The following is a 23,529-nucleotide window of genomic DNA, read 5'->3' as shown; positions in this document are numbered from 1 at the left end:
TGCAAGCTATTATTTCCTACAGCAATGACAGGGACACTCCAGTTGTTTATCCAGATCTCTGCCTTGCCCTGACTCACTGGCTTCCCATCTCAAAGGTTTCTTGCTTAACTTAGTCATTTCTGGGTAAATTATTTTCCAGCTTTTGATGTCAAATGTAGCTTTTCTTGTTCATTATAAAGCAACACAGTGATTTGCTCTTATTTGTGCATTGGCTTTGCTGCTTGATCAACTTTCCCGCGTGAGCAGAATAAATCCCAGGGAGAACTTTGCAGTAACCCAGTGAAAATCAGCTCTTTTTGTGCCACAGAGCTTTTTGAGAGGAAGAGGAGGCTACTTTTGCCAGACTCTGACTTTAATCAAACTTTAACTTTGGCTAAATCAAATCTCCTCAGACAGTCCTGCCCTTTGTTTCCACTAATGGTGAATTATTTCAATTCATTTCATCTGGACCCTGGCCTGCCTTTCATTTTTGCCAGGAGGAGCAGTGTGTTCAACAACCCAGAGAGAAACCCTCTCCTGCAGCTCCTGCAGAGCCTCCCCAGCAAAGCCACAAGCCCAGGGGACTACAAATTGAACTGAGAACATTCTCTGGTTTGGAGTGTGGGTGTGTGACCTGTGCCAGAAACATCCATTTAAAGAATCCCCTTATTTCAGCGTGGCTCACTCTGAGGCAAGGTGGGAACACAGATTCCAGCACCTTCCCACCTAAATCAGACTCCAGCTTTGGGCTGTGGGTGCCCAGCCAGGTCTGAGCTTACCTGATGATTTTAGGGGAGGAATGAGACCTCAATAATTGGCAAAAAGCTGACAGGAGGAGGGAGGAGGCTTCAAATCCTCTGCTCCTCAGTGTCAGCTCTCCAATTCAACACCATCCCCATTTGCACATCAGCTTTTAATATTTAATTGCAGCTCTGCCAAGGGACTTTGCCTCCTCTCGTGCTCAGGAGGGGGAGAGGAAGGAGGCAGCAGCGTGGTGCTGGAGAGCCCCAAGGAGAATATCAAATGGCAGATCTCAGGCAGAGGGAACAGCTCTAGCATGTAAGTGATTTTACACAAAAACCCCTCCCAGATCACAGGAGATGGAATGAATTAATATCAGAAAAATCCTATAAACCCTTAGCAATTGAGGGGGTGCTGTGCTGGCTGTGGGAACTGTGCAGGGTGGGCTGAGAAGGGTATTTTCATCTGCTGCCTGTATTTAAGGGAAAGGAGGGATAGGGAATAATTCTCCCTAACAGGCTCATTTTGCCACAAAGTAAATCCCTGGTGGGCCCTTAACCTGGAATTGTTCAATGTTAGACACCACCACAAAAATGGGAAATAACCCTTTAACTATGGGAGGTGGGAGCCTGTGATCTGACAGATCTGTCTCTTCTCTAACACCATGGGGAATGACCATGGGAAAACAAAAAAAAAAAAACCCAAAAAATACAAAACCAAAGAACCCAAAAACATAAACAAAACAAAAAAAAAAAAAAAAAAAAAAAAAAAGGAAAAGAAATTTTTAAATCAACTAGTGAGAGACGTATTTCCCTCCCTCTGATCTTTATTTCAGATGTCTCAACAGGCATGGGAATGGAAGCAGATATTCACAAGTTGCTGAATTACATTCTTATCCCCCAAAAAATCTGTCCCTTTTGAGTGCATCTGGAAGTAGACACCCAAACATGGGTGGACAATGACTGGACACCGAATAAATAATATTCAGGCCAGAGCCATGGAAATTGCTGATGAAACATTTTTTTTTGCGAGCAACGTGGCTTTTATAACAAATACTTTCAAAATGTAAATACAAGTACTTAATAATCCTGTAGTTCAAATGTCTGTGTCAGTAATTAAAAAGCAATTACATATAACTTGTAGGTCCCCAGAGCTGTGTCTACATTCAGAAAATGAACCCTAGATGACCTAATGTACTTCCAAGTGTCAGATCAGTCACTGCAAATACAATGCCTGAGACTTCTGCTGCACATTTTTGAAGTCTGGAAAACAAGAACATTGTTGGAAGAAGAGGCCAAGGGGTACTTAAATCTTCAGTAACTGTCTGAATCCAGAGCTGGTTCAGGTCTGTGTGACACTGGAAACATCAGAAAAATTTAACTGAAGATGCATATGCAAATTATCTTAAGCAACTTTTAAATTATTTAAAGCTAATTTTCTTCACGTCTTTTCTTCCTTCACATCTCTCACTGTCATAGAGATGAACTTGGGGATCTAAGAGAATGAGATAAGTGGTAGACAGAGTAGAAAAGACCAATTCCCTGCATTAAGTGTGATTTAATTTAATTTGTGTCTGCTTTAACCCCATTTTGTTTTTCAAAAGTGCATTTCAGTGATGAGGTTTGCAGATGAAGATGCAGATGGAGATGAAGGCAGCATTTGTTCCACAGCCCTTTGCTGATGCCCTGAGTGGAGATGGACACACCAATTTTTGGCCTCTTTTCCCTGAGCCTTCTCATCCAGCACCACAACCTTTGCTCTCTTGTTCCAGTGCCAGCAGACAGAAAACATGGAAAAAGCTGAGAGGTTGAGGCCAGCCCAGTCCTTCCCTTCCCTGTGCCCTTCTCCAAGGAGCAACCCAGAGCTCAGGGCAGTTCTCCTGAGGAAAGCTGTGTCTGTCTCAGAGCTGGTGGCCAGGTGGGTGCTGTTTAACCTGTGGGTGAAGTTCACGTCAAATCTGAGGGGGCTCCAGATCTGAATTCTCCTTTCCCTCTCCACCTCTGTAACAAACAAATCTCACTCAGACCTTTCCCAAGCACAGCACCCCGAATTGCCAGGTTCAAGTGAGAGCTGTGTGTTTTCTGTCACGAGGGCTCCTCTCTGTTCTATATTTCCAGTGCATTATTGTGTCATAGAAGACAAATCCTGATTTAAAACCCAGACACAGTCAGCAATCTTCACTAAATAATATGACACAGAGGAATTTGCCCTTGACCCCGAGGACTGGAGCATTCCCAGGTGGACAATTTAAGTTTTTAATCTTGGTAGTTTGTGAGGTGCCACAGGGGAAAGGAGCAAATGCTGGAGAGATGAGCTGATGGGGAGGAGAGAGGGGTATGGGCACTGCATCCCCTCCTGCTTTCTCTCAACTGTCTCTTACCAAAAAGCTCCAGGGAGAATCACATTTCAGCCCAAGCCTCTTAAGGGCTGATTTCTGTTCTCGTTACAACCCATAACTGAGATCAGACCAAAGCTCTGCCAAGCGTGAGACAAGATTAGGAACAGAACCCAAAGTACATCTCCCTCCATGTAAGAGTGGCAGAGCAGCTGTTAAATCTGTCTCTTGAACTTCCCCCTGGGACAGTTTAGTTCCAAATATCCCAAAATTGGTTCATTTCCACTGCAAATAGCCATCTCTCTGACAGGGTCTTTAGAGAAAGCTGAGAGTGCATTCCCCAGAGCACGGAAGAGCAGGAAGGAGGTTTATTCTGCAAAGGTCTCACTCACCACTGGTGTTATAATAGGTCAGGTACTGACTTGATAAATCCCTTTACATGAGGTTAAAGCTGAATAAATCAACCTCCTGGAAAGCCTGACTTCATCTCCAAGCTATAAATCAGCAAAGTGCAATAATACACCTCATTCAGGCAATGTAAACCCCCTACAGATCCCCCACCAGTGGGGACATGGATGCTCCAGGGACACTTCTGCATGGAGCTTGGGAGGAGAGAGCTCACAATGGCTCTGGCAGCACAGCCCTGAGCTAAAACCAGTCCTGTCTGGGAGATTTCTCACCTCTCTGTCTCTCTTCAAACTTCCCTTTGGGATCTGTTGGCTTTGATATTTTCCAGAGGGCAGGGGAAGGCAGAACAAGCCCGTCCACAATATGCAAAAATAAACTCAGGCTGCAAAGGGACTCAGGTGCCATCTCCTGTCTTCCCTGCAGGTACCAGCACATCCTGAACGGTGAAAAAAGCATGACCAAGCAAGAACATCCCAAGGTGAGAGTCAAGACTCTCCTCACAACACAGAGCTGCAGTTCTTGGCAATGAGAGACAAACAAAATCCCAGAATTTTCTGCAATAACCAGTGCTGTTCTGAGAAACCCCAGAACAGGTCAGACCCAATTGCCTCTTAGTATATACAGAGGAACTGGCACACATATGATGCTCCAGGATGGAAATTTCATGTATGATATTCAGGTTGCTGCGGAGTGAAAAAAATTGTGGAGATAGAGAAGACAATCAAGAAGTAAGGACCCAGCAGAGGATTTAGTGCTGGCTTGAATGTCATGAATGCACCCAGAGAGCCACACTGGGCTGGCAGGGATGATTCTGGGACATCTCTGCCCTCCTCCATCACCAGCTGGAGGTTTATTGATGTTGCCCTCTGCATCTCAGATTAGATGTTAGTGTCATTTCTGCCATTCTACTCCACCATTCTAGCACTTTCTTGGTGTTATTTTTACTGTAATTGGACTTTGACACCAAGTTTATGGGTAGATTTTGCATTTAAGGGTCTGCAGTTCAGGATCTTAGATGGAATTCCCCCCAGCCAGAAGCTGTGACTGCTGTTCTCACATCATGGCCAAGGGACACCCTCCCACCTGCCAGTGTTCCTCACATTTTGATTGCAAACTCACTGGCATAATCTGCAGTTCTCAGCTCTGTGTTTGCTCATTTGACCCTGATTTGTGATAAGGGGCCCCTTGCAACCCGGAATAAAAAAGATAAGATAACACACCAGAAGCCAGATATTCTGGACTTTATCTAGCTTTTGTGCTAAAAATGGGGTTGATTCCCACTGACCACAGAAAAATGAATTCCACCTAATTAAACAAAAGGCATAATCTGATTTTTTTTTATTTTGAGTCCAAGTTTTTAAGAAGAAACTGGAGATTTCTTATTAAATGATAGAGAGAGGGATTTTCTCCTGTTTAAAAACACAATTTCATAGACTAGGAGGATGGAGATGGGAATAAAGCAATGATCCAAGAGAAGAGACAACCACTGGCCATATATTTTTGACTCCAAGGCTTTCTTGCATGTTCATGGACAAGTCAGAAGGGCTCACCTGAAACAAAAGTGAAAAAAACAAGCTATTGTGCCCTTCAACAACATTTATTTCAGAGTAAATAGAAAGGGTGGATACTCTTTCATTCCAGAAATCAACAGATGTGATGCTTGAAGTAGAAGAGCCGGAAATAAATATTTCACATGGTTTATTATTGAAATTATATAACAATTTATTTTGATATTTTGGGTTTGGTTTTTTGCGTTTTTTTTTTTAGCTCATGGAAGCAAGATATGCATCACAGAGCAATGCCACTCCAGTGGGGAAAAACTGTACCTTACCTCGAAGCCATCCCTGTGCCATGTGCCCAAGCAAGCCCATGGAGGGTGCTCCCATCCCTAAGATTGGTGCTCCAGCAAGGAATTTCAGAGGGCTCCTGACCAGCTGTGACACCCCTAAAACCACCCCACACTGTAGGAGCTCACCCTGTGCCCCACTGGAGGCTCCATCTCCCAAAGGCCCTGTGAGGAAGAGGGAGGCTGATCTCACCAGCATCCTGACCACAGTCCAGCCCCTGAGCCTGGAGAGCAAAGCCCACAGAGACCCAGCCTTCCCTTCCCCTCTCCAGAGCATCCAGAGGAAGGCACGATGGAGCCCTGCCACCACCCCAGGGAAGGAATCCGCCGCAAAGGTCAGTAGGTGATTCAAAAAGCTCTGGAAATGCATTTTATCCTTATATATCCTGGATTTCGTGGTGGTGTTTCATCACCCACTGATGTGACCCCCTATGCCCAGGTTTCCATGTGGATGTTTATTTCTAGTGCCATCTAGCCCTGGGTGATTTGATGGCACCAGGGGCAGGGGTCAGATGTTAACAAACTGTTCCTCGTGGTGATCCTCTTCCTGGAAGGGGTTGGTAGGAATGGGCAGCCTGGAGAGAGATCTACACCCAGAATACATGGGAAAGTCTATCAACCATGTTGATATCATCTGGAATATTAATTATGGATGAGACTCTATCAGAAATTATCTTGTTCATCTCTTTGCTGTATGGTATCAGCCCACACGAGGGACTGGTCCTTCACTGGGAGAACAGCAAAGGGCAACTCCCATCACTACTGGGTTTGAGGCACAAAAATCATTGTGGGAGCTGGTAAAGGAAATGGATGGATAATCCTGTCTCAGAAATCAAAGACAGGCATGGAAAATACCACTTAGCTCTGGAAATGAGGCAGAGCATCAAAAAACTGTGAAGCACCGCCCTTAGAGAGAACAGCAAAGCCAAGGCTGGGTCCTGCAGGGGAAAAAAAAAGCCACCTTTGTCTCTGGAAAGTCAGGTGGTGTCACTTTCCCCTCACGGGGTCTTTGTGCAGTTCTTCTCCTCTATTTCTGGGAATTTACCTGTTTCCCTGCTGTTGCTCCCACACAGGAAGGGAAGGAGTCCCGGGACAGGCAGGGGATCATCTCCGCGGTGCCGGATGCATCTGATGACTCAGCCACGGGCAGGAGCTGTGAGTTGGATTTATTTTGGTTTCCAGGCATCACTGCTACCCTGTTTCCACCTCTAGAGATGCAGCTGGGAAGGCTCTGCTTGGTCTTTACACGGACCTGTGTTTCCCACAGAACCCCACAGCAGACACTGAGCAGGCGATGCTGCCTGGGGACGTGGGGTCCTGCCAGGGCTGGACACTCAGGAATGTGGCCAAGGATAGGGAGCACAGGGAGCAGACAAGCCCTTGGCTGCAGCCCTGATCAGTCCCACCACACAGAGCTGGCAAATCCCAGCACAGCTGGGATCTGGGCCAGTGATGAGTCCACAGAGCCATGCTGGCTCCCCCTGTGCTGTTATCCCAGCAGTTAAAAATAGCTGCTATTAAATACCAAGGAAGAAATACATCCATGTTTAGTTTGGGATGAGTAATATGTCCCTGCACCTCAAGCCTTGAGGAGAGGAAGAGGGAGAGGTTCCTTTGTACCTAACTAAGGAGCCTTGGCCGGGCTCCTTTTTGAATTTGGCAGCAGTGATGTATGAGAGAGAGTCATCCTTGGCTTAAGATAGGGCATGTAAGTGATCCCTAATGTTATGATATCATCAGGACTAAAGCAGGTCAGGGATATTTCAAGGCAAAGGGCATTTGTCAAGAGTGAAAAATCCAAGCTTTGCATGGGAAAGAGCAGAATTTTACCAAAGTCTGCTGTTTAACTTGGTGCTGAAAAAAACAGGTCTCCAAAAAATCCCATCATGAAAAAAAAAACAGGTCTCCAAAAAATCCCATAATGACTGGATTAGAGACCTCTGGGCCATCCCAGGATTTTTGGCCCTTGATCCAGGGTCCCCTTAGACCATGTATTTAGGATTTGTTCTTTTTTCTTTCCATTTCTTTCTTGCCTTTCACACAAGAGGAGGAAAAGGATCACACACTGCCTGGATTTGAGACCCTGTATTTAATTACCCAGCTGCATGGGAAAAGCAGTCTCTTACAGGAGCACACAAATGATGGAGTTTTCCTCAGCATTGCTGGGTTTCCACAGCATTGCTGGGATTTTTTTTTAGTATCAGAGCACATGATGTCACCAGACTATCTAGCTCAACACTATCACAGTTTTGTGTGCCTTTTCCAGCACCAGGAATGTCTTTTCCCTGGCTGGCCAGGGGTGAATCATGGCCTATCTTAGAGCCTTACACCACTCCCCAGCCCCTGACTCAAAGGCCTTGTAATAGCCATGGCTTCATTGGAAGGGCTTTGTGTGTGAGGTCCTTCTGGGGAGGCAATTCCATCCAGGGAGCTGGGAATGCCACAGCTCCCGCTGAGGTGGGTGCTGGATTTGTTTCGAGACAGGAGCTGTAATGCTTCCTAAAAAAGTCCAGGAGCCAGCTGTCCCAAATCTCTCAGGGACCAGACACACCCAAGGCTGTACCTGTGCTGTGCTCTGTCATTCCCATGGAGCCAGAGAGGTGTTGATGCTCCACAAGCTCCAGCAGTGACCAGGGAGATCTTCCATGGGATCCTCCTCATCCCCCACAGGGGCAGCCCCACTGCCCTTCCTGAGGGGTGAGGAGGTGTCTCAGTTTGGAAAGACAGGAGTCTGCTAAGGAAGGCAGGAGCCTCCCCTGAAATGGAGAATGTAAACCCTCCCCACCCGTCCCAATTGCTATAAATTTTAAATTAAGGGGCTCTCAGGCAAAGATATGAGAGAAGGAATAACAGTTCTTTAATAGGGAAGAAAATAAAAGGATAAAATAAACAATGCAGTAAATCAAAACAACACTGACAGAGTCAGAACCCAACCTGACACCCTGTGGGTCAGGGTGTTGGCAGCAGTCTCATTGGAATTGTGGCTCAGCCCTCCTGCAGTGTCAGGGGTGGTTCTGCTGGAGCAGGGATCCTGTACAGAAGGATGGATTCTTCCTCTGAAGATCCAGTGGAAGGAGAGGCAGCTGCTGTTCCTCTGGGGAATCCAGTGGAGAAGCCGTGCCGGTGTTCCAGAATCTCCAGATTATATCCAAGTAGGAATGCTTGGCCCCTCCCTCTGGGCTCACATCTCCCAGTGGCATGCTGTAGTTCTTATCAGTCATGCAGTGACATTCAATAGCTGTTATCAGCAATGTCCCCTCCCAAGGGAGGAGTGATTGTGGAAGAAATAAGGAAAACTGCCTACTTGACAAAAGACAACTACCATACAGATGGTCATAGGATACATTTTGCCTTGTAATCTGGAACACGAGGGGACAGCCCCAACTTGGGATGGGGAAAGCAGTGCCAAGTGGTTTGAAGCCACACAATAACACAAGCTAAGCACAGACCAAAGTTCTCAGGGGCTAGGATGTCTGATATAGAGCTTGGCAGTGTTCAAGACAGCTCTGCTGACTTGGGTTTATCAGCAAACACACGTCAGTGTGGAGCTGAATAACTGCACAAAAAGTCTAAGCACCACTGGCTGCATCTCTTTCCAGGCACAGCACAGTCACACCTGAAACACTGCTGCAGGCCTGAGCATTCATTGCTCCAGGGGATGGCTTTTATACCCCTTAGAAAAGTACATTCCCAGACAGCCAAACCAGCTGGGCTGTGTGCCCCTGGTCACGCTGGTGATATCAGATGATCTGGAGGAAGCTGCCACCAAGGACGTCACCAAGTCACTGATTAAAGAGGTCCAAGTGGCTGTAGTCTGCAGTAATGAGATTAAACTGAGCGCTGGCAGACTTGCACAGCAGAACAAAATTCTTCCTAGGAAGGAAGATGGCAAATCAAGGAACCATTTTTTCCCAAAGGGAAATAGTTGAAAGCTTGAGTCCTTTAATATTCAAAAGGAGAAGGCACCAGCAAATTTATTGCAGGTGGAATCTTCTGAGTACTCTGGATTTAAAAATCAACAACTTCTAGATGAATTTTGGCAATCAGAGAGAGGGAATTGTGGCCAAGAAAGAGGGAAGAGGGACATGCACACAGGTTTGAGTGTGTGTGTGTATTAACACTGCTCCATTATCCAGGGCTTCCAGCTGAAGGGCCCACAGGGATGTTACCTCAGTGCAAAGATGAAACAGGAGCCTGAGGTGACTGCAAATTACAGAGCATCCAGGCAGCCTCAAACCCACCTGCAAACCCCTCCTCCCCCTTTCTTTTCTATACTATTCTATTCTATTCTATTCTATTCTATTCTATTCTATTCTATGTTCATTTCGACCTCTGCACAAGGGGAATTTTCAAAGCAAGGAGAGGAGGTGAAGGAGAGGGCAGGAAACAGTGGGATCCCCATACTGCAGGCAGGGAGACTCGGGTTTGGTTCAAGGGTTTGCTTGACAGAATCACAGAGTCACAGAATGATGAGGTTGGAAGAGACATCTGAGATCATCAAGTCCAACCTATGCCCTAACACCTCAACTAGCACCAAGTGCCATGGCCAGTCTTTTTTTTAAACACATCCAGAGATGGTGATTGTACCACCTGCCTGGGAAGAGCATTCCAGTACTTTATTATTCTTTCGGTGAAAAATTTCTTCCTAATATCCAACCTGTACCTTCCCTGACATAGCTGGAGGCTGTGTGCTCTGGTTCTGTCAGTGCTGCCTCATGGAAGAGACCAACCCCACTTGTCTACAACCTCCATTCAGGAAGTTGTAGAGAGCAATAAGGTCACCCTCAGGACTCTGCTGGTCAGAGTGACCCCAAGATAAGTTAGAAAGTCTCTTTTCCCAGCCCAGCAGTCGAAGAAGGAGTCAGAACTCCTCAGTTCTCAGTCTCAAGGTTGTTTATTGTTTTTTATCTATAAAATTCTTTCTCCTGGCCTGCAGAGATCTGCTCAGCAGGTCAGACAGAAACACTCTGCCTGCTTCCAGGTAGTGTTATCTTTTTATACTAAAAACTACATGTACAATATTCACAATTATTTTCCAATACCTATCACCTATGTTAGACAGTGAGCTTCTACTCTAAACCAATCTAAAAGTGCCAACATCACAGCAGAAGATGGAGGCCAAGAAGAAGAAGGAGAAAGGCTGGACATGCCCAGATTGCTCCATCTTGCCCCCTGAACCCCCATTCCAAAAACCCCAAAAATCTATTTTTTCGCCCTGTGATAAACTAATTATTATTCTACTTATACTTTTGTGGCTTGCAGATCTTCATATGAGGTTAGCAACTTGCTCCATGGGTTGTAATCAAACTCACAGGGGCATCTTGGGCTCTGTGCCAGCATCTCTGAGCCCCCTGGCAGGGGTTCTGGCAATCCAGGACAGCCAGAGGAATGTCCTGAATTCCTTCAGGTCACCTCTAAGCCTTCTGTCCTCCAGGCTAAACAACCCCAGCTCCCAAACGGGGAGGCTCCATCCCCTGCAGCCCCGCTCGTTCCCTGCGAGGGGGTGCGGTGCCATCTAGCGACAGCGGCACCGGCTCTCCTCCATCCCAAACCCGGCCTCCGCAAGGATGCTCCGGGCTATGCGAGGACACTCTGGGCTCCGCAAGGATGCTCCGGGCTCCGTAAGGATGCTCCGGGCTTCGCAGGGATGCTCTGGGCTCTGCAGGGATGCTCCGGGCTTCACAAGGATGCTCCGGGCTTCGCAGGGATGCTCTGGGCTCTGCAGGGATGCTCCAGGCTCCACAAGGATGCTCTGGGCACCTCAAGGATTCTCCGGGCACCACAAGGATGCTTGGGGCTCTACAAGGATTCTCCGGGCTCTGTAAGGATGCTGCGGGCTCCACAAGGATGCTCCAGGCTCCACAAGGTGCTCCGGGCTCCTTAAGGATGCTCCGGGCTCCACAAGGATGCTGCGGGCTCCACAAGGATGCTGCGGGCTCCACAAGGATGCTGCGGGCTCCACGTCCCAGCAGTGCCGCCCTCCCTGTCACGGTGACTGACCCGGGGCTCTGCAACCCTCATTCCGCCCTCTGCACCGTGCTGCTCAGCAGATGGGCTTGGGAGAACATGGCCAGTGAACTGGAAATGTCTGAAATGCTCCCTGAAAGGCGGGGGAAAATGCCGATTTAAGATAAAAGGCTGTGCTCACGCCAGAGTTTTAGGAAGCTCCGGCATTTGCCATGATAGAGGCTGGTACAATCAAAATAATCCTTAAAAGCTCATTTCCCTTCCAGCAGTTGCTTTTCATGGGCACAACAAGCTGGAGCTGAATGTCAGGGCTCATGTAAATGGCCAATCTGTCCAGCCCTTGCTGGACTCAGGCAGGAGGGAAACTTGGGGTTCAAGCACGGGATCCATCTTGTGCCCCATCACAGAAAGGAGGGGCAGCAGGACATGCCACCCATCCCTGTCACCTCTCTCAGCCCCTGTGACCCATTAGGGGAGCTGGGATCATAGGCATTTTTTGGGGAGGCTGCCATGGGAGCACACAGTAGTTCCCAGGGATTCCTGGAGGGCAGGGGAGGATCAGCCTCTGCTGCTCAGCCTGGCTGAGGTCTGCCAACAATCAAAGCAGACAGGCTTGTGCCTCCTAATTGGCTTTTCCTGCAAGCCCCAGGCTCTGCTTTCACTCAATCTAACCTAAAGAGCCTTTCCCTTGCTGAGACCCTCATGCCCTCTTCCCTGGGCTTCCAGCAGGAGCCACCCCATGGCCAAGGGCTCAGGGCTGCCCTCTGCTCCAGACCCTGGGGCTGCTCATCTCTCCCCTCACACTCTCTGTGCCTCTCAGAACACCCCAGTGCCTCTGTGATTTATTTTTTTCTCATTTCCTGCCTTCTAATTAGTTGCTGTCTTTCAGACAGGAGGACAAAACCCTTTCCCCAGGAGCTGTGCAGAGCTGCCAGGTAGCTCAGATCTCTCAGCGCTGCAGGGGCACTGAGGGGACACACATGGAGGTGACAGCCCAGAGCAGAGCAGGTCCTTCACCTGGGGATGGAGAGGGACAGCAGGAGTGTGACAGCCAGCCTTGTGTGTGGACACAACACACGGATGTGGCAGATGAGAACAGAACTCCACACAAATACACACACACACACCCCCTGTGTGCTCCTGCCAGGCATAGGCAGCCCATGACACACAAATACCCACTGCCAGCTGCTGACTGAGCTCATCTGCTCTGCCATTTGCCTCCTGCATTCATGTCCCTCCATGCACATGGAATAAATAAGATATTGTAAAATCCATGTATCCCGGGGCTGTTATTATATATATATATACACATATATTATACATATCTATATATCTATATCTATACTATATACATATATATATATGTTGTTGTATTAGTGCAATAGAACAAGATATCTCAGCTCCCACTGTGCTGCTGTGTTTGCAGGCACCACTGTGTTTGCAGGCACCACTGCCACCCACTTGGTGCTACCTGAGCAGGTGTGTGCTTGCTGACAGCCCCTGCCACCCCCAACCCTCTGCCCCAAAACCTGGCTGGCCATCCAGAACCTGCTATGACCCTCCTGGCAGCTCCTTTTCTGACCCTCATTACGGAGGGAAGCAACAAAGAATGCAGAGACCACTTCAGAAGGAGGAGTGATGATCTCCGGAGGCACAGACAGAGGGGAAGAGCAGCTCATGGCCCTGCAGGATGGTGAAAGAAACTGGGCGATGGCAGACAGGAGCTGGGCCCTTCCAGGAGCCTCATGAATACAGATGTTCATCCGCAGCTGGACAGGTTGTGATGGAGGTGATGCCACATGATATTGGCAAGGAAACCACGCCTCATGCTGAGCTGCAGTCTGGGTGATGTGTGGTGTTCCCTCCTGATACCTGCGGACCCACAGAAAAGAGAGGGGCAGCAGCCCCTCCAAACACCCCTGGAAAAGGAAAAGTCCAACAGAACTACTCAGGAGAAGTGCATGAAAAGCCTTAAACCTCTCAGTGCTTAAAATGGGCTTGTAAAATGAGGGAAAGGAACTTTTTATGTGGGGCATAGTGAGAGGACAAGGGGGAATTATTTAAAACGAAAAGAGGAGAGATTTATATTAGATGTTATGGGGGAAAAGCCTTTACTCAGAGGGTAGTGAGGCATTGAAATGGGTTGCCCAAGAAGTTGTAGATGCCCCATCCCTGGAAGTGCTCATGGCCAGGTTGGATGGGGCCTTGAGCAACGTGGTCTAGTGGAAGGAGTCTCTGTCCATGGCAGGGGGTTGGGAACTGGGTGATTTTTAATGTCCCTTCCAACCCAAACCACTCTGGGATTCTGTGAAAGTGGAAAATCAGTATCAGTTGCTTGGCCCTTTGCAACAAAGAGCATGGATATTTTATCTCAGGTGATGGGGCTTTGTGGCACTGGCACAGCCAACCCACATCTTCCATTGCCATGGGGTGATGTTCTCAAACATAAACACTCTAAAGGTGTCAGAAAAGCAAACCAAGGAGAGAACAGCTGGGCCTGATTCAATATTACTGGGTACATCAGTCAGATTGTGTCTCAGCCTGCTAAAGCTGGGCTCTGAAAACCACGCCCAGAGTGTTTGGTTATGTTTGTATTTGTGAATCAGTTTGGCTAGGCAGCATCACCAGCTCTGGCACACCATTAACAAGCTAAAATAGTACCCTTTGCCCAGCTGGACTTTGAGGGCATCGAGAGTCCTCCAGGTCTGAGTGCTTTTATTATTATTATCCCTCTCCAAACACTTCCCAGAGCAGCCACCTGTGTCCCCCACAACAGGAGCAATTCCCAGCTTACCATAGAGCAGGTAGAATGGTTGCCCTTCTTTAGTCACTTTCCCAAAGAAATTTTTTTTTCATTCTTGCTTCTAAAATGCTGGAACTGATGAGGAAATAGGGAACCAGAAATTGTAGGTAATACCTCTCACCTTCCCAGCATTTCTCTTCAAACTTTGGCTGTGGCCAGAGGTGGCAGGGGGCCTGGCTGTGAGGATCACAGCCTGAGGACATGACAGTGAGTCAGGGAAATGCCTCGTCCCCGTTGCAGCACTGCCTGGCTGCATCCCCGTCTCCTACCAGGTTACACCAGGGGTATTTTGAATGAATAAATTCTGAAAATAAGCCAGGGCCCCAGCCTTTCCCAAACCCCTGCTCAGAATTGCTGGGACTCATGATTGACTCAGCCTGGTGGAAGAGCCATTTCACTGTTCCCTAAAAATAGCCCAAGTAGTTCATCCTCTCAACATAGCCCAGCTCCCTGAGATAAAACCAGCTGCCAGAGACCACTGGGAGGCAGTGAGGAGGATTGAGGGTGTGGAGTGTGGAGCTGGGCTCCTTTTGGGATACACAAAGGGCTGCCTGGCCCTGGGCTTCACACAGAATTTCCACTGGGGCTGTCTGAGACACCACTCAGCTGCTGGGACTGCAGAGACCTCCCTGTAAGTAATCGTGGGGTAGATTAGAATGGGGTGAAGTGTTGCATGAATATGAACCTCAGACTGATCCTAAAAAGCAGGGGAAAGGAGGATGCTTAGTGCTTCATGCTATGAAAGTGGGGTTGGAGCTCATGCAAAGCCTGGATTTTATTCTGCTGGCCTGGATTTTGGTAAATCCTGCTCTGTGCTGCAGGTGTGCTCCATGTAGGGTGGCTTTGGTTTGGTTCATGACCATGGTTTAGGGCACCTGGGTGTGTTCTAGACAGAAACAGAGCATTGTAACTGTGTGCTTTTCTTATAAATGCTGAAAAAAATTCTTAAAATACTGAAAATCTCAGCTTTGAAGCTTAAATTCATGGGGACAGATCTTAGTGTCTACTCTCTCCCAGACAAAAATACTGTTATTTATGATCACCTTGAGCACAAATAGGGGAAAGAATCTGTATGGGATCCAGATGCTGGAGGTGAAGGGGACACCTTGCAGACCCAAATCCTGCTCAGGGCTGGTAGTAGGTAGGAAGCAAAATGTGAAGTGCTCAGAAGGAAATGAGCTTTGCTTCATCTTACATCCCTGGAGAACAGGAGATAGGGAGGATTAGTTAAGGGGGGAATTTCTTTCCTTCTTTCTTCAATCTCTGTCTCCAGAGAGGGTGGAAAAATGTGTTTGTGTCCCTAAACCAAACAAAGGGCTTCAGGAGGGGGTCAGCAGCACTAATGTGGCCATACCTCACTCCCTGTTTGTGCTCACATTTGTGGAAGGACACTCCAAAAAGCTGTGTCACTCTAAGGTGGAGCAGAAATGTGCCCCTGTGTGTGCATATGTGTGCCTCCCACCTGATCATCCATCTGCCTTTTGGCTCTAAGGGCTGTCTCGTGGTCACCAGGAGAGCCAGGACTTCAGGTCCAGCCCTGGGGATGCCCCTCAGTCACCATGGGAAGGGCCTGACCTCAGCTGAAAGTTGTATTTTTTTCAGCTCATGTATTCATCAATGGCCAATATTTCTTTCTGAGATTATTGTCCAGATGATGGCTGTGAGAATAACAGAAATTCAGTAATTCAGTGTAAAACTGTAATTCTGTGATTTTCAGAGAAATTCTGTAGCTTTCCCCAGTTCCCTCCAGGTCTCCAGTCTTTGGATCAAAAAAAAAAAAAAAAAAAACCAACCATGAACTATCTTCAGACTTTTGTTAGAAAAATTTAGGGAAAGAAAGGTGGAGTTGTCTTCCTTTCCCTAGGCCTCAGATACAGGTATCACTTTGTGAGAAGAGGCAAAATATTAAAAATCCACACTCTTGTTCAGGCAAAGTGGTAAATTATTCACTAGTGGCAATTAAGGGATTCAGCATGGGTGGAAATTTGTAGGAACATCTTGCAAAAGTTGTTTTCAGCCCTTGAATAGACTCAGTATTTTACAGGATACAAAAGCTTCCTTTTGGGGGGAAACCTGGCAAGGATACCCTAAACCTGTAGTAACAGGGAGGGAGAAAATCCTTCTTTAGCACTGGTGAAAATCTCAGGACTGGGTCTGAAGAGAGTAATAGGAATCTTTCCTTGAAGTACTGTGCCTTACTGGTATCCTACACTTCCGAGCCAACCATTTCTCTCCTCTTCCACATTCTCACTGGCAATTTGCCTCACTCAGAAATAAATGGAAATCCCTGGGAAATCTCAGTAGCTACAAGTGGGTTTGGGGTTTTCTCTTTAAAGAATACTGCCAAACTGGTTTGGGGTGTGACTCCTTCATCCAAAACAGCTTTAAGTTTTCTTGGCTGCCAGCAATGCCGAGCTGCCAGCAGCATGGAAACACCAGGACAGGAATAGAAAGGCAAAGCAGGGCCCTGCAGCTCCTCAGGGCACGTGGCATCCCTGCAATGCCCCCACGTAAACACCGTGGCATGGCAGAGAGGTGCTGAGAGACGCAGAGCCCTGATCCCAGCTGGGCCCTGCATCCCAGGCACGACGTGGGGCTGGGGATGCTCACGGATGCCTGCACACACATTCCCAAGGGATCTTTCCACAGGGGTGAGAGAGGGCTTCCCTTAAAAGGCCTGGTATGTGTGGCATGCCAAGAAGCCCTCTCCCCAGGCTGAGGCTGTTCCAGTGGGAGCTGGGAGCTGCTTTTCCTGGGGAAGGGGGGTTTAGAGGGAGGGGAGCTGCTGTCATGGATGGCCATCCTGAACTCCAGGCTGTAGGGGCTGAGATGCTGGGATGATGAGGGAACAGATCCTGGGAGAGGGGTTAGGGATAAAAGTAGTGTGTTACTGTTGGGTTGGGCATGATATGCACACATGTGATCAGAGTCTAAGAAGAAAAAAGGTTTTATTTTGTTCTCCAGCTTTCTTTCTTAACAAAGAGCATGATCTTAAGTTATTAACTACTTCACAATAACATATTTATTGGTGCAAAGCAATTAGTGTCAATATCATCAGTAAACGTTTTACAGAAATTTACTAAAGCATCTACTTATTCATCTACACATCTACTTATATAATTACTTTATATTTTATATTTTATATTTTATGTTTATATTTATATGTTATATTTTCATTATATTATATTTTATATTTTATATTATATAATAACATTATATAATAACTCAAGATCACGCTCTTAACAAAGAGCGTGATCTTAAGTCATTAAATGCATCACAATAATTTATTATATTTATTGGTGCAAAGCAATTAGCATCAATATAATCAGTAAAAGTTTTACAGAAATTTAATAAAGAATCTACTTATTAATCTACACATCTACTTATCTACTATTTAATGTACACATCTACATATGCAGGTAGTCTAGCTTACAAAAATTTTCCTGTATCTTTTCTAATCTATTTCTATGCTAACAGCCTTTTCTCCTTTGCTATGCATACACTGGAAAATCATCAATTGTTATTTCTTCTATTAACTCAGCTTTGCTTGCATGCCAAGCCCCTCCATACCAGTGCTGATGGTGGGATAGAGGAGACAGAGAAGTGGGGAAATGGATGTTGAGCAGGGGTGTTTGTCATGACTGCAGTGAAAAACCCCTCTGTGAATGGCAGATAAAGAATCACTGGAGGGTACGAGAACGAGCAGGGCGTGACCCACGATGTGTCAGGGGCAGTGACACACAGGGACAGTCACTAAACATCCCGCGGCCTTGATTAACCCTTTATCGAGTCAGCAGAGTGTGGCGGTGTTCGCAGGGGTCCCAGGACAAGAGATGAGAATTTTGACTCCATGTTTCAAAAGGCTGATTTATTATTTTATGATATACATTATCTTAAAAGAAAATGATATATTAAAACAATACTAAAGAATAGAAGAAAGGATTTCATCAGAAACCTTGAAAGGAAAAGGAAAGGAATGATGATAAAATATTGTGACTGCTCACAGCCTTGACACAGGTGGCTGTCATTGGTCATCAAGTAAAAACAATTTCACATGCTGGGTAAACAGTTCTCCAGATCACATTCCAAGTCAGCAAAACATGGAGAAGCTGAAGCTTCTCAGCTTCTCAGGAGAAAAGATCCTAATAAAAGGATTTTTCATAAAATATGTCTGTGACAGCAGAGGGACACGGAGAACGAGGCAATTCCCAGGGCACAGGGCAATTTGTGCCCAGGGCACAGTCAGGGCTGCGCCCACCTCCCCCAGGCCCTTGGTACCAGACCTTGGGGTGATGCTGGAACCTCCCTGAGGAAGGACAAGCCCGCAGCAGTTGGCCCACGCGGGAAGGCCACGTCCCCAAACAGCAATGCCACTCGCAGCTGTCTCTCAGCAGAGCTTCTTGGCATTTTTTGGTGCCCAGAATAGAGTCCTCCACATTCCTGGATTTTTGCAATGCCCAGAAATAGCCCCAAGCCGCCCTGGGGCAGATACTCAGCTCTGCCTGAGGCTAAATTTTCCCAGCTCTGGTCAGAAGCTCTCTAAATTACCTGGGGGGTCATGATGCTGCTCCTGCAAAGGACATTCTAGCTGATACCAAAGAGCCAAAAACATTTGCAGAAGTGACCAAAGATCATGAACCTTCAGTTTGGAGGTGCTGGAAATTGCAAAGAGATCTGATTTTGAAAATCAAGGCAGGAAACAAGATGTTTCTCAATAACTGTTTTTTTTCCTTCACCCTTTTCCACCCTCTCAGATTTGCAAATGCAACTTTACATGTGTGCAAAACATTAATTATTTTACTATAATTAGTGGACAATGCCTAAAAGCATGAAATGATAATTTAAATCTTATTTCCTCTTCAACACAGTTGGTCTTTAGTTACATTATGTTATTTTACCTCTTTGTCTAGCACCTTCCTCTGTTTCTGGTGCTTTTCTTTTCAGCCCATTTCCCACCCCAGAAATCACCTTTTAATTCTGTGTACCAGAGCTCCTCTAATAATTGCAAGATATGGCTTGCAAACAGGGCAAAATCTCTCTTAAACCCTTTCAAAAGGGAATAATTTCTGTTTATTTGATATGTGTTAGTCATTACATTTATGTTCTATGGCAGCAGAATTCCCCACCTCCAAATCAGGGATCTATTGTAAGTGATGCTGGACAAATTTATTTGAAAGGACAAGGTGTGCTCATGAAAGTTTGGAATCAGAAAAAAAAAGCCTCGTTAGGTTGTATGATTTTTATTAATCATCCAGCTCTAATCAGTGCTGTTCTTATATCTGAGTTGGTAGGAGAGCTTGAGGAAATCTCAGTACTTACTTTTGAAGGTCAATTCCTAGAATGTATAGCTGTAACAGGTACTCTTGGACCAAACCACATGAATTCTATGTAAAAAAAGCACATGAATTCTATGTAAAAGAACATGTTTACAATTGCCACTCTGGCACATAATGGGCTGATCAATGGCAGAAAGAAAAAGCTTGAATTTCAAACACCCACGGTCCTTTGTAGGACTGAAAATGAGAGAAAGTACTGTGGTTTGAAAAGAGAACAAAGTGTGATCACAGGGGGGAGCACCCGTGAGGGTGAGCAGGGTGTTTTAGAGCATGACTTGTCCTCAGTCTCTGCTAGATTCTAAAATCCCATCCATGCTTCCTGTTACATCTTTGTCCTACCTCTTTTTCCCCTTCCTTTAGAAAAAAACAGGTGCTATTTTAACATTCTCTAAGCCTCATGAGTGGGTCATGAGGACAATGAGGAGCAGATAGAGATACTCTCCTGCCCAAATGCTTTCTGTCCCAGGACCACCCTTCCCTGCCCACCCATCACTGAAGCCTCCCAGAACCACTTACTTTTTCAGCAGCCTCCAAACTGGGGCAGCAGCGAGCCTGGCCTGCTTCCCACACCTCCCTCAGAATGCGTCCCCTCTGGCAGAGCTTCCCTGTGGACCAGGGCTGCTGGCAGAGGGGTTAGGGCAGGGATTTAAACCTTTCTCTGCTGGCTGAGCAGCCCCAATGGGCTGCCTGGCTCCTGGATTAAGCAGCAGCACTGGTTTCCCAGCCGGGTTTTATGGGTGCTCACCCAACTGTGCAAATTCCCCCAGCTCAGCCATGGAGCTGTGCTGGTATTTAGGAGTCACTTTGGTCAGGAAATTGATTCTCTGGGGAGAAGAACTGGGAGGAGGATGGGACAGATGTGATTCTGCACATGCAGCCGCCACCTCCAAGGGCAGAGGCACTCAGAAATGGGGTCCCCATCTGTAGGGATGTGCTTCCAGCTTTGGGACAGGTCAGTGGGGTGCTAATGTTTCACTGGAATGAACAGCAGGGACAAGCAGGTGGGGACATGTCCAGTCACACAGGGGTGTCACACACTCCTGAGTCAGGAGGCTGAGCTGGTAGTGACTGTGTGATGGAGGTAACCCATGGCTGATCCCAGACAGGGGGCAATACCAGCCCCAAATTCCCAGGAAACAACCAGCCTAGAGAGACACAAAGCAACACTTCCTTGTTAATTCACCTCTATCCTCTTGGAATAGAAAGTTGCTTTCACAATCTGAGGTTTCACTTGTTTTCCTGCCCTGACTGCCCCAGTGCTGAGAAGCTCCAGGACAGGAGTCCCTTTGCTCCTACTGGCCCCTGAGAACTGGGTTTGGGTCCTGTACCATGGGATATGCACCAAATGTCCTGTGGTACTGGAGGCATGGCATAGCCAAGGCATGAAACCCCAACACATCTGTGCTCCTTGGCAAGGACAGGCCAGGCCCAGCAGCCAAAACAGCAAACCCAAAATTGACCTGCAGAGCAACAAATTAGCAGACACTGAGCAGGGGGTAGAGGATGCTGGATTTGGAAGGAGATGCTCTCTGCAGCACTGCTCCCATCAGTGAGCAATGGAAAAAGACAGAACCCCGGCAGAACTTGCCTCACAGGCCCATCCCTGACTTTTACAAGCCCTGTGCAAGCCCCCATCTGCTCCCAGGCCCCGTTACACAAGCCCAGCTCCCGCAGCGCCGTGGGGTGCGCGGGGCGGCACAAAGGGCTTTGCTTAGCAGCTGTGTTTGCTCAGGGTGGCTGATTTTGGGAGCACAGCTGATGACATGTGGTTGGCCAGGCGACCCAGGGGACTGGTGCTGAGCTTGCAGCTTCCTTTTTTAATAGGTGACTCAGGCGCTCGGTAGCTCACTGGGGTTGGTGGTGGGAGCCGGGCTGTGAAGGAGTGCCAGCAGCAGAGGTGGTGGACACCAACAGGTGGGTAGCGTTGTTTGTTCATTGGATAAAGTGGTTTAAATAGAAAATAGAGTGATTCAGAGCTGCTCTGCTACTGCTGAGATGGGGTTTTCTTGGGGGAGGGAGGGGGCAGAGGTTTTGTTGGTGATTTTTTTCCACTTGTTAGGAGTTGGCTGCCAGGTGTAAGATGATTCTGGTTCAAGAGACCTGCAATATTATCTCCAGCAGGAGACAAAGCAGTTGAGTGATTTATGGGCAATAATTGGAGAGGAAGTGAGTGAACTTTCAGATGAATATTTATGAATCTTTTCTCCCCCATTGCCTTGCCTACTGTGTTTAGAAATATCAGTGAGTACAAAAGAATACAAGGAATTATTTCCCCCTGTTGCAAGTTTCCTCCCTGCCTGCCTGGGGTGTGACTTACAGGGCAGAGAGGCTGTAAACCAAGCCCGACCTGCACATACACTGTGCATGGGAAGAACTCAAGAAACCCACAGCTGCTCCTTATGAGCAGTCCAAACATTGCAGCCCCTGACACAAAATGTGCAGATTCATCTGGCGCCAGACAGTGACACGAAGGACATTTTGCCGACAAACACCAGCAGGGAGGAGCGTTCCCTGTATCCTTCATTTGGACAGCAGCACAGTGCCAGCCACCGTGTGGGACAGGAGGAGGGGGGATTCAGGAGATCTTTTCCTCCTATTTTAGCTCACAGGGGATGCTTTAATGCCTGAGGTATCATGTTTAACACCTCTGGGGCCCCAGTGGCGCAGTCAATCAGCACGGCGCGGGATGCAGCGCTCAGCGCTGGGGTGGATGCCGAGCGCGCCAGCGGAGCCCTTTGCTCAGCAGGGCAGAAATGTGGAGCCCAGTCCTGGTTTCAGAGCTGGCTTGTAGGAGTGACAGGGGCTAGGATGGTCAGGATGGAAGGAGATGAGAGATCTCTGAAGCCAGGTCATGGAACTTGGGGTTTATTGCCAAGGGCCTGGGTGCAGGGCCCTGCTGGGAGCTGCCAGCCACAGCTCAGAGCAGGCCTGAGAGAGGGAGAGAGAGATAGAGTGGCAAAGAGGATGAGAGAGCCAGGTTCCCGTTACAATACAATAAATCTTCTGGTCTTGGAACTTTTGGTTTATTGCAAAGGGCCTGGGTGCAGGGCCCTGCTGGGAGCTGCCAGACACAGCTCAGAGCAGGCCCGAGAGAAGAGAGGGGGAGAGAGGATGAGAGGGTAAGAGAGTAAGGGAGTAAAAAAGGTAAGAGAGCGAGGTTCCCGTTACAATACAATAAATCTTCTTCTGTGTTGAATATTCTAATTCTCACTAACCAATCTAGTATAAGATACAAATCCTATAGCATTTAGATACAGCCTATAAGAATCATTACATTACCATATTGTGTTACATTTTAAACCCTAAAAACTCCTCTTTGGGCCCCTTCTGCCAAGCTAGTAGGGTCTGCTCTGGCCCTTGGACCTGTCTGCAAGCAGAGGGTACAGTTTTATCAAAAGGGGATTACCTTCAGCTGGCCACACCATTGTTTTCCAGTTGTTCAGTAACTGAGGTATCTCAAAGCTTGCTTTCATTTCAATCTCACTTACAGTTTCTATATTCTCAAAATCTTTTGCCAGGCAATCATATTTATAAAGCTTTCCTGTTTCATCTTCCCCAACACTATCTTCCACCTCATACACAATAAATATCACCCTAAGCCTGGGTGCACAGCGACCTTTAGTTGTGCTTCAGCATCTCTGGCCGGGCAGCTCCCCGCTCCCTCCCGGGGGATGCTGTGGAGCCACACCTTGCTCTGGCGTGTCCTCGGTGCCTCTGGGATGTCACTATCACGGCACACATGACAGATCAGCCCTCTCATTAGCAGAACGAACCGTTGTTCTTCGGCTCTTATCTATAATTAGTGATTTAGAGGGAGGCAGCAGCCTGTTTCGTCAGGCAGAGACCAGATTTTTGTGCAAGCGCAGAGCCAGCACAGAGGGTTGGAGCAGCTCTTCTCCAAGGCAGGAGGCTTTGTGAGAAGTGATAAGCAAACACAGGGCTGTGCACAGCCTGTGCACTGAAATAAAAAATCAAAAAGGAGAAGGGAAGAAGAAAACAAAAAAGGAAGCAATAAGGGGATGCCTTCAACAAAAGCCTTGTATCTAATTTTATCTGTAATTAAAACAAGCCCTGAGGCTTATCATCCATCCAAGGGGTGAAGGAACGGGCAACA

General features: G+C 47.3%; 1 protein-coding gene across 1 annotated transcript in view; it reads left to right on the top strand.

The window, feature by feature from the left end:
* The first annotated feature begins 968 nt into the window (after positions 1-968).
* Positions 969-23,529, top strand: part of XIRP1 (xin actin binding repeat containing 1) — a 37,226-nt gene continuing 14,665 nt past the window's right edge. The window contains exons 1-5 of the mRNA XM_058808005.1: positions 969-1,038; positions 2,492-2,637; positions 3,887-3,941; positions 5,231-5,644; positions 6,383-6,464. Coding sequence (XP_058663988.1) covers positions 2,510-2,637; positions 3,887-3,941; positions 5,231-5,644; positions 6,383-6,464 — 679 coding nt within the window. The 5' untranslated portion in view covers positions 969-1,038; positions 2,492-2,509. The remainder of the gene's footprint in view (positions 1,039-2,491; positions 2,638-3,886; positions 3,942-5,230; positions 5,645-6,382; positions 6,465-23,529) is intronic.

The sequence above is a fragment of the Ammospiza caudacuta genome, chromosome 1 (assembly GCF_027887145.1).
Source record: "Ammospiza caudacuta isolate bAmmCau1 chromosome 1, bAmmCau1.pri, whole genome shotgun sequence".
Classification (NCBI taxonomy): Eukaryota; Metazoa; Chordata; class Aves; order Passeriformes; family Passerellidae; genus Ammospiza; species Ammospiza caudacuta.
Note: the sequence above shows the minus strand (reverse complement) of the source record. Positions and strands in the feature narration are given on the sequence as shown.